General features: G+C 38.8%; 2 protein-coding genes across 2 annotated transcripts in view; one reads left to right on the forward strand and one right to left on the reverse strand.

Moving 5' to 3' along the window:
* The window catches only part of LOC109510913 (uncharacterized), a 14,062-nt gene extending 6,638 nt beyond the window's left edge, over positions 1-7,424 (forward strand). The window contains exons 3-7 of the mRNA XM_019861597.1: positions 2,623-2,698; positions 2,845-2,868; positions 3,281-3,427; positions 6,795-6,937; positions 7,041-7,424. Coding sequence (XP_019717156.1) covers positions 2,623-2,698; positions 2,845-2,868; positions 3,281-3,427; positions 6,795-6,937; positions 7,041-7,253 — 603 coding nt within the window. The 3' untranslated portion in view covers positions 7,254-7,424. The remainder of the gene's footprint in view (positions 1-2,622; positions 2,699-2,844; positions 2,869-3,280; positions 3,428-6,794; positions 6,938-7,040) is intronic.
* Positions 7,425-8,208: 784 nt separating this feature from the next.
* The window catches only part of sdhdb (succinate dehydrogenase complex, subunit D, integral membrane protein b), a 13,320-nt gene continuing 10,089 nt past the window's right edge, over positions 8,209-11,439 (reverse strand). Inside the window, exon 4 of the mRNA XM_019861599.1 lies at positions 8,209-9,011. Coding sequence (XP_019717158.1) covers positions 8,846-9,011 — 166 coding nt within the window. The 3' untranslated portion in view covers positions 8,209-8,845. The remainder of the gene's footprint in view (positions 9,012-11,439) is intronic.

Below are 11,439 nucleotides of genomic sequence, written 5' to 3' on the forward strand. Positions count from 1 at the left end.
TCAGTATGACTGGGAAAAGACTGTTGCTGTACATTGTATTTATGAAATCTGTTGTTTTTTTGTGTCCATTTGGGTTTAATAGGTCAATGTTAAAGTCGCCACATATTATTCGTGTTTTCTTGTTATTAGAACGACTTAGCATATCTGTCAGTTTTTTATTAAATGTGTCAAGACAGGATCCTGGTGTCCTATAGATGCAACTTATAATGACATTTGATGCATTTTTAATATGTATTTCAAGAGTTAGACATTCCATTAGATACTCTGTTGTGTTTGTCAAGCTATGAATTTTGCTGCATTTCAGTGTTTTATCTACATATATTGCGACTCCCCCTCCTTTTTTGTCTTCCCTCTTAGTTGCATACATTTCATATCCATCAATTTTCATTTCACTTGTTTTTTCATCATCAAGCCAAGTTTCTTATATGGCAATTATTGTAAATTTCTTAAGTGTAGTCAAATATTCTTTAATTTTGGTGAAATTTTTATCAAGACTTCTGCTGTTTAGGTGTATCACTGAAAGTGTATTTTTCAGTTCTATATTTGTGTTGAATTGTTCGTCCGTATAGTACTCAGAGTTTATGATACTGTGATTATGATTGAAGTAATTATTGTCTGGGTCCAAGTTGTTTTCTGGGTCGAATGTCTTGTGTTCAGCATAATCAAAGATTTTAAAGTCCATGTTTATGTTGTGTTTCCGATATCAATTAAGTCATAGATTTTTGTCTGGTGGTAATCAGCTCTTATTATGTTGAAGTCGGGCCCGTTGAATTGGAGTACTAGTGCGGGGGTGGACGATGAGTTTGTCGTGGCTCAAGTAGGCAATTTCCCCTCTTTCACGTGCTGCTTTTAGTTTTGGAAGCAGTTCTTTTCTTTTTTGACGTAAAACATCTGTATAATCTTCGTTAATGTAAATTTTGGTACCTTTTAAGTATTTTGCTCTCTGTAGAATCGTTGTTTTGTCCCTATATTTTTCAAATTTCATCACTACTGGCCTTGGTCGTGGTCTTCCTGATTCATATCTCCCCGTACGGTGGGCTCTTTCCACCTCAATTGACTCCTTTAACTGCAGTTGCTCCTTGAAAATGTTTTGCACTTTTTGCTCCGTTTCAGTCCATGTTTCTCCTTGCGTTTCTTCAATCCCATCGATTATCAAGTTGTTTCTTTTAGATTGTCCCTCTAAGTGGTCCATCTTGTCGGTTAAATCCAGCATACCGTCACATAATTTGTGTATTTCAGTTTGCATAGTTTTACAATGGTCAATTCCATTTATTTGCTGTTTTTTAATGTCATCGATCTCCTTTTGGGTGAAATTAAGACTGGTTTTCAGTTCTTGTATTTCCCTGGAGAAACTGTCGAGTCGTGAGTTTGTTGAGTCCAGTATCATCTTTACAAATCCTTTATAGTGGTCCTGTTGTTGCTGCATCAGAGCTGTGAAAAGTTCTTTTTGTTGCGTGAGTAGTTCATTAACTTGCGTGAGGGTCATCGATTCTTCGTCCTGTTTTACCTCCTGTCCCCGTTTGGGGGGTCTCAGAAATAAAGGTACTGTAGACGTCCATTTTTGTTCTCCAAGGTACACATTTTTATAATGTATAGTGTAGAATTCACAATTGCAACCCTTGGTACAAGTCAGCACTGTTTATAGTTAGAAAACTTACATAAATGGTCCAAACGGGCAAGCCTATTTGTTGGCATGTACGGGTACAAAGAAGCGCTCTGTCTATGTGAATGCTTTTTGTGAAAGACCACTGTTGACAGAGTAGTAATCTAGACTAGATTCCCTTGCATCTGCCCGACACCGAGTCTGTCAAACTTTATATATTGGGGCAAAAAAAAAAAAAAATATTGATTGATTTTTTAAATTTGGATTGTTAAATAAATTAACATTTATTACCACCCAAAAAGATAAATAAATACAAAAATAAAAAAGAAATGTACTGAAAATTGATACCGGTGAATACCGGTATTGATTCCCATGTACAGAGAATCTGAGCAGAACTGATCAAATGGAAAGGTACGTGTCCCGAGTCATAAGGTTGTTTATCATTTAAGTGTGTTTGTTGAATGTGTGTCTTAATTAAATGTCACGTTAAATTTAAGTTGCCCATTGTTAACATGACATAACATAACACCGTGGCTTGTGTGCAAAACATTAAAATCTCTGTTAGTTGCAGTGATGCTAAGACAAAGTGGTCACGGTCTCGTACGACACGCTTGCGTGTGATTATGGTCATCGTGAGACATACACGGGAGACCCCGCCTTCACCTTTTTCTGGACTGTATGCTGGCAGGTTTGTCAGCTTGATTTTATATTCCAAGGAGTTGAAAAGGTTCCACTAATTGATATGAGTGAGTAAAATGAATCATTTAAATTAATAGATTGATACATCGATGGATTCTCAACCATGCATTGTATGAGAATGTGATGGGGGGGAAAGAGGGACAAATTTTTGTATATATAGAGAGAAGAATAACTGGGTATGTGGTTGTCTAAAATGTGAGCAGGTATTTTTTGTGCAGATATGTGGAAATTATGCTTCTGTAATTACAAGCACCATAGAAAATGAATGGAGAGCTCATGATAATATAACAATAAAATCTTTTTTTTTTTTTCCATAATAGGTCAACTTGATGTGTACCAGTGACATATTCCCTGTTGAGTTTCTTGATGTCTATGATGACGGCTTCAATTTCCAAGGTCGGTTAAATTCCTGATTGCGACTGTAAACATGAAAAAAATAATACCCGGTCGATTAGCTGTCGGTCGATTAGTTTTGTTTTTGGAATGTTTTTGGACATCTTTGAAATGGGAAGTCTGAATTCTCGTTTTCCTCTGTCTTGCAGCCCTCGTTGATGTGGACGACATAGGTAAATAAATTGATATTAATAGTACAGTACATGGATGAGTATTGTTTAAATTTTTCTTTCAATACAAAATTTGTGTGTTTGTGTGTGTGTGTGTGTATACTACATAATAATTGTGTTGTATGATGACTGAATTCTCTTTCCTTTTTACTATTTTACTTACCTTACTTTCTGTCAATTTATTACTGTATATGTTTTTATGTTCAATAAACCAACAAACAAACATACATACATACACATATTTAAACAGTGTGTGTGTGTGTGTGTGTGTGTGTGTGTGTGTGTGTGTGCGTGCGTGCGTGCGTGCGTGCGTGCGTGCGTGCGTGCGTGCGTGCGTGCGTGTGTGTGTGTGTACATATATAAAGTGGGTGTGTGTGTGTATACAGTATTCAAGTATTTTTTTTCCCATTTCCAGATGGACCTGTGAGGGTGGACTCTTTCAGGAAGTCTCCACAGTGCTACAGTAGTTTGATTCATAATAAAGACAACAAATATCTGCTTTTAGGGGATGACAGCCAATTTGAAGTCCAAAACTTAACTTTCCAACAGATATGCTTGCCTGGTAAGAAGTCACATTTTTTTGTTGCATTGGTGGCTTTGTCATGTTTAGATTTTCAGTTTTCAAGTTCTTGTTATGAAATGGCTTTAACAGTGGAACCTTCAAACTGGGCCACAATTCATTCATAATTTGATTTGTTCTACTTCTAAAACACATTACAAGCATTCCAAATGAAACAATGGAAATTTAAATAACATGTTCCAGCTTTCAAAGTGCCAACATCATGAAACCTTTATTCACCCTGTAACCCGATAACATGATAAACTGTCCACTGGAGTAACCACTGTCCCTGAACGGGTTAAATGTAAAGTCATTGTCAAGAGTGTAAGCGTTGGTAATCGCTCAAACATTTTTTTTACCTACAATATCATGATGAGAACACAAGTGTGTTTGTTGCCATACCAAAAAAAAGAAAAAAAATATCCGTCATATAATAGCATGATAAATTTCATGGTTTCAAGGTTTTACTGTACGTCCCACATTTGAATGATAATGATAAGTTTCACATTTTAACCCTGGAGAACCCAAGAACCCTTTTCTTCTTTGGAAAATGAGGAATTATACATTAAATGACTGCTATATGTTCACTGAACAACCAAATATATGTTTTTCCAAATATTTAATGCATTAATCCTAATTTAGGATTCGGGCCAAATTTGACCCTTTGGGATTTACGGGTAGCATTTGAGTAGCAGAATTTATAGGGGCCAAATTTGACCCCGTGGGTTCCCCAGGGTTTAAAGCAGAAGTCAAGTTAAAAAAAATACTTTCAAAATGTTCTTTTCAAGTGGGGGCCTACTAGTGTCAACACGGAATTGTTATGAATATTAAATTCGTGGAATAAGAAATAAGTCTAATCAGCCGTTTCCAGCCATCCGAGGAGGCTGACATTTTATGCAGCGCCGCCCGCCACTGTTGACTGAAGTTGACAGCAGTGCAGTTGGGTTGAGACTAGTGGGGAGACATAGAACATAAAATTGCTGGGAAAAGTGTGGACTTGACTTCCTCTTTAACGTGGGATGTTGTCATGTTAAAACATGGTAAATGATCACATTAAAACTGGATAAATTTGACTTACGCATTCAGCAAAACAAAATAGACTACCATTTATATTCAGGAAATAATATTAAGGTCTGTGTACAGTATGTACAGTGCATTTAGAAAGTATTCACAGTACTTCACTTTTTCCACATTTTATGTTCGAGCCTCATTCCAAAATATAATACGTTATTTTTCCCCTCTAAATTCATACGCAACACCCCATAATGGCAATGTGAAAAAAGTGTTTGTTTTTTTTCCACATGTATTCACAGCCTTTGCCATAAAGCTCAAAATTGAGCTCAGGCGCATCATTTTTCCACTGATCATCCTTGAGAGGTTCTTGCAGCTTAATTGGAGTTCACCTGTGAGAAATTCAGTCGAATGGACATGATTTGGAAAGGTACACACCTTTCCACGGGTGACTGTACATGATAGGGCACAAACCAAGCATGAAGTCAAAGGAATTGTTTGGTGCCGACTGAGACAGGATTGTCTCAAGGCACCAATCTGGATAAGGGCACAGAAAAAAATTGTGACCCCCGCCTACTGCCTGAAGACAGCTGGGATAGGCTCCAGCACCCCCGCGACCCTTGTGAGGATAAAGCGGAGCAGAAAATGGATGGATGGATAGATCAAGAGACTTCATATAATGAGCTACCTCAAACAAAATTGATTTAAGTAACGGAGTGGAATTCAAAAACTTACATTTATGGATGTGAAATTTTCCTAACAAAACGTATAAATTAACAGTAGTACACATTTTTTTTCTCTAGGTTTCAACAGAATAATTGGTTTTCCATTCAATGCAATTGTGTCATTTGTTTCACATAATATATAGTTTTCCAAATCTTTGCAAAATGCTGCACTAATGGGGCAGTCAAAAAACAAATGAGTCACACTTCAGCCGTACAAAAAGAACACTTATCAATATACGCTTTACTCCAACTCATGTTTTGAAATTGAGCATTCCCTAAAAACTTCCCATGCGGCACTGTTTTCTTAATTTTATAAAGAGAATCTCTAATGTGTCTAGGACTGACCAATAATATACATTTATTGTATAAAAATTGTGACATAGGAGGTTTCGGCCCCACGCCAGCAATATTAAAAAAGGCTGAGGAATTACTGCCAAGTGTACATCAACAAAGTGTTGAGCAACGGCTGTGAACAGTCTTTAATTTTTCATAAATTTGCAAAAAATGTGAAAAAAAAATCACATCGTCATTGTGAGGTGTTGTGTGTACGGGACAAAAATTCAAATTTGGGATAAGGCCATAACATGACAAAAACCGAAACACTGAAAACATTCTGGATGCACTGGATGAGTTTGTTCAAGACGTTTGTATTATTAAAAACAACACAGCAATTCTCTCTGGTTCAGCTCACTGGCGGAGTCCTTTTTGTGTCTTATAAATCAAAGTCGCTACTCTGCGACTACATTGGTCTTCGATAATATTGTTTTTTGTTTTTTTTTAATGTTTTAAGGCCAAACCTTTAAAGATTAAAAAAATGATTTAAAATGAAGATGCACATCAAGCTCTTCCAGCAGTGACCTGAACTGGAAAACATTGAGAAGAAACCGTAAAGAGCAGCAAGGGAAGTAGATCTCTTAATACAGTATACATTGAAATAGGATTTAACTTGTGTCATGAATTGGACAACATTAAAATTCAATAAAGAGTGCAAAGGAAACCACAGATGGCAGTAATGCAACATGACGGACGCCAACTGCCGCTAAACAAAATTGAAAGTGAAAAACTCAAATTTATCACATAAAAACATGAAACTTGTCACGTTATTACGTGAAAGGTAACATGTTAAAATGTGAAACTTTTCCAAGTAAAATGTGATATTTATCATGCTATTACGTGTTCTTTTTTGTGGGTGTGTGTCACAGCAATACGCTTTTGTACAAGGTCGTATCCTTTTTTTTTTGTAACATAGAAAGTCACTGAAGTATAAAAATGATCCCAAATGCGAGTGTAAGTTATCTGCAAGAGAGTCATTTTGGCTTTTATGACTCAGTTGAAGAGGTGCAGTGCCAGTGAGTCATCCACAAAAAAAAAAACATCCAGCCCCCTTCAAACTGCTGAAGCTTTTCAGAGCCAAGGATTCTGATTGCCTTTCTTGCATTTCAAGCACTCTGTACACTGCAGGCTGAGTCGAAAACCAATATACAATAATTCAGCCTTAAGAGCAAGACAAAAAAAACTCTCCAAGAAAACAAGACACCAAATCTAAGATTTCAACCACGCGTATTGGTTAAAGCTACTGTCATGTCAAAAAGCTATTTCGAAAAGAATGATCTTTTCTTCTGTTTTGTCTCCAGATTGCAAATTCAACTTTCAGTTTTACGATGACTCTGGCCATAAGGTCAGGAAGGGCTCTGCTGTCATACTGTATGCTATTAAAAATGATCGTAAGATGGTGGTTTGCTGTAGTGACAGGCGAAAAATTTACCCAAAGGCGATGGTGAGTAGTACTCATTTGTAAAGCTCCACAATTTCTACTTTCTACAATTTTCCATGGGTTCAGTTAGAACCCACTTCATTTAAAAAAATTTTTCCAACCACAGGATATTCCAGAGAAGATCGAAGCAGCGAAACATGAAGCTTTATTCTACATGAGTCCACTACCTGAAGGAACAAAAAAATACATGTTCGAGTCCTCCCTTTACCCGTATGAATTTTTGGGTTTTGAGCCAGCAAAACATAATTCTCAACTCACCTTGGTCTTGCATCGTAAAGTTGACGAAGTGGATGAACGTTGTCAGATCTCCCTTTCCTAAATGTTCACGTTTTATAATATAAACTTGTCACATTAAGCTAAATTACACTTGTCCAGTGCAACCATATTTCATCATGTGAAATTGGTAAAAACTCCTCAGAAACAGACCAATTGCTTGTTTCTGTCTTAACTGAAATAAACATTCAACCTATAAATCATCTAAAAGCTCAAAGTTGACAGGATTCATCTTTGTGCGTGTGTGGATGGCTGATGTGTGTTGAAAGCAAATCACCTCTTCAAAAACAAAAGGATTGATATGCTACGGCAAATCCGGAATGTGGTTGTTTCCCCTTCTTCTAATTTGTATTCATCGTGGGGTGCTACAGGCAGACTTCTGAAGATAAAAAGGGACCTGTTTTGGGTATCACATAAAATGTGGAAAAAGTGAAATGCTGTGAAGGCTTTCTGGATGCATGGTACAAATAAACAGAGAGAGAGAAGGAAGAGTTTTTTTTTTTTTGCAGCAGCAGCAGCAGCAGCAGAATTGACTCTCCCAGATAAGACTTTCTACAAGCTGCTGGAGTGTCTATGGAAAAATCTGGCGATTGAACAGATAAGTGTGAAGTCGCAGATTGACTCACACTCGCTGTTCTAGTTTCTCCCAAGGCTGTTTGATGGGGACTGTCAAAGTTTCTCCACACCAGACTCAGTCAAGCACAGAATTATGTACCTTGCTTGCTTTGTGCATTGGCAGACTTGGCCCTGATGTTGGAACTCAAAAGGGACTTCCCCCAGCCGTTTCCAAAAAGTGACACCTGTATCTTTTGAGAGTCAGGTGAAGCCCGAATGAATTATTTCAAAGGGTCTGCCTCCATTCACTTTGTTGATGTTATGTGTGATGACTATAAGATTGTGTTTAACAAGCCGACAAAGCGCACCAACAATGACAAAAGGCTGATTACAGGCTCTGGGTTCACCCGAAGACCGTAAAATATAGGGTATTGCCTTGCACGGGGTGAAGCAAAATGCTTACATTTATATTCTGAAGTGGTCGTTACAGTAAAGCTGAGTGACATACAGTAAAGGACAGGTACAAGTACATGCTGTTTGGTTGTCAAGAGGGCAGCAATCAACCTTTGACCGAGATGAAGCGTCTCAAATGCAACATTTAAACACACCAATGGAGCACATCTTACATCAGATGGATTGAAGATCAAAAGTGTATGTACAAGTGAAAGAAAATGCGTTTGAAAATCATCCAACAACTCGAATCCTTGTGGAAAAACCAAAAAAAATAATAATTAGAAGTCAAATAAGACTATTCTGGTCTGTACAATGCGACAAATGTTTTATGGCAAAATGTGGAGCCTCATGAACTACGATGAGTCACTAACATGATATGGTACAGACTATAAAAGACATTAGCCAACTTCATCCCAAGTTCCAGGCCACACTGAGCTTTGACAAGTTTATCCCCACCCCCAAGGAAATTGCCCATCAGTGACTCAGCTGACCAAATTGAGCAGAACCGATTAATATAAAGTACAATTACGCACATGTGAATCACTGGAAATATTGTCAAAGCCCGACCGTGTATTTCTAAGAATTTCTCTGAAACACGTTGACGTCATTCTTCCGAGCTCACATTCAGGTTCATTTGCTCCAAAGCAGGGCAATGGCTTCGCATATGCCCACATCGTTGTAGTTGAAGTAGCAAAGGCCTGCGAACGTGACCGTGGACAGGAGGAAGAGGCCCGCATTGGCGATCTTGATCTTGGTCTCCCCATGAACATAATCTGTCAAAACCTGCCCTAGACCCCTGCAAGACAAAAATATGAAATGGGATTTTTGAACTAAACTTGCAAAGTAATGAGATCTCATTCACACTTGACTGTTATGTGGGACTGAGCAAATGGTAGTTTACCGCATTTTCCGCACTACAAGGCGCACCTAAAACCATTCCATTTTCTCAAAAGCCGACAGTGCACTTTATAATCAGATGCGTCTTCGATATGGATCAATATTCTGGCTTCTTGGACGTGGTATTTTACATGTTCTGTAAAGCACTTTGTTTCAGCTGCAGCGGTTGTGAAAGCTCTACGTAAATAAAGCTGTATTTATTTTATCTATTTATTTTGTTCTTCTACTGCTTCCTCTCATAACTTCGCTGCTGTAAAGTGGGAATTTCTCCATTGTGAGACTATGAAAGGTTTTCTGATCTTATTGTATTGTATTCCCATTCGAGTGGCTCCATCTAGTGCAGGGGTCGGCAACCCAAAATGTTGAAAGAGCCATATAGGACAAAAAAAACAAAAAAAAAACAATAAACAAATATGTCTGGAGCCGCAAAAAAATAAAAGCCTAACACATGCTGTATGTATGTAGGAGACTGGACTTTCTCAGAATTGTTTGTTATTCATTCCTTTGTTGTGTGTTCACAAATGCCCCCATAGAATTTATTTTGTGATTTCCTCACTTGATTTTTTGTTTTGGTGCATTATTTTCGCTTTTCTTAGTGTCAGTGAAGTGATCATGAATTTCCGTTTTTTTGGAGGCTGTCTTTGAATGCCTCTCGAGTTGAACAAGAAGAGAGAAGGCACGGAGTCGGACGAAGACGTGTCTGTGGTTGTCGAGACTGTCAAAAGCATAAATAAAGTGTACGTTTTAAAAAAAAAACACCACCACAGCTCTCCTTTTTTGGAGCTGCAACATGTATCTATATCTATTTGAGCTATATTAGCCTACTATCAAAATCTTTTTCCATTTTCAAATTTTTTTTATAAAGCTCCAGGGAGCCACAAGATGTCGCTAAAGAGCCGCATGCGGCTCTGGAGCCACGTGTTGCCGACCCCCGATCTAGTGGATGCATTGCCCAACCACAGCCATTATTTGAGCTTCTATTCTCTGCGCCTTATAATGCAATGAACCCTAGATATGAATAGATAGATATAACAGTTTTAAAATAGAAGGTGCGCCTTATACTCTGAAGCGCCTTATAGTGCGGAAAATACGCTATTTATTCAAACTCTCCACCGATGACTCTGAACAGGATGTGGGGAACATCACTCGGTAAAGCAATTCCACTTGTGTGGTTTTGTTCATTTTGTGGATGAGGCGCACCTAAAAGTGCCTGATAGAGAGAGAATGCATGCCAAAAAAAAAAAAGATCTTTGTTGGAGAACATCATGATCATCTCCAAGACTATGTATTCGAGATTTATGCATACGGTGCTTGCATTTGAAGAGAGCCAAGTCTAATAATGGCTCCGTACATCTTGCTCCAAAGCTGCCGATGGATTACTTTGAATGTTCTGTTACAGTCTATGTCACAATATCAGACTTAGACAATGAAAATTACTGAATTGTTGTAGTGGCTAAACTCTTCTCAATTTGACACCTCTGCCATCCGAGTGAGTGAGCTTAACTGGGCTCGCTCAGTGCCAACATTCTTGGTTCCTAATCCTATCAGGCACAGACTACATGCAAGAAACTTTCTAGACTTCATTTTCCACCTCATTGCACTGCTGCCGCCACCCAAATGACATCAGGATATTTGTCTCACCGGTTGTGGTCAAAGAGGACGCAACCCGACCTCCTGAGATAGCCACCTGGCCTGGAGGCCTCAGCTTAGGAGGATTTATCACCACTCGTGACTGGGATTTGTGGCCTGCGCCTGCCAGGCTGTCTAGTGTTTGTTCTAACTGATGGACCAGCACACTGCTCAGACACTAAGCTCAAGCCACCTTGACGAGGCTGCAACCAGCCGGAACTAACCAGGACTTGGCCGATTTCTGCTGACAGCTGTGCTGTGGCTGGCTGCCCCCCACCCTTTCATTAGCTTGATGGGGATAGGCTTTACACGATCATGGGGTCGTTTAGTAAATTTGGAGGAAAAAAACAAAAAAATAAACAAAAAACAATAGTCAATCACCTATTTCAGTGGTGGCCAACCTGCGGCTCGTGGGCCACATGTGGCTCTTTGGCTGGTTCAATGCGGCTCCCGGGCTTTCATAAGACAAGCGCCACGGCAGTGACGATGCCATTCAAACAAAGACGCTAAATGCACAGAACGTACTACGGCAGCCGATCATCAATCCCGTTACTTGATTGACATAGAGGGCAACCAATCAGATGACTGCATCACCGCTCATGCGCAAACAACGGCGCGAAGCTAGTCAGCGAATTAGCTCTGATTTTAAGGCAGGGGTGCCCAATACGTCGATGAGAATCGACCGGGAGGCAGCGAAC

The sequence above is a fragment of the Hippocampus comes genome, unplaced genomic scaffold, assembly GCF_001891065.2.
Source record: "Hippocampus comes isolate QL1 unplaced genomic scaffold, H_comes_QL1_v1.1 scaffold122, whole genome shotgun sequence".
NCBI classification, from domain to species: Eukaryota; Metazoa; Chordata; class Actinopteri; order Syngnathiformes; family Syngnathidae; genus Hippocampus; species Hippocampus comes.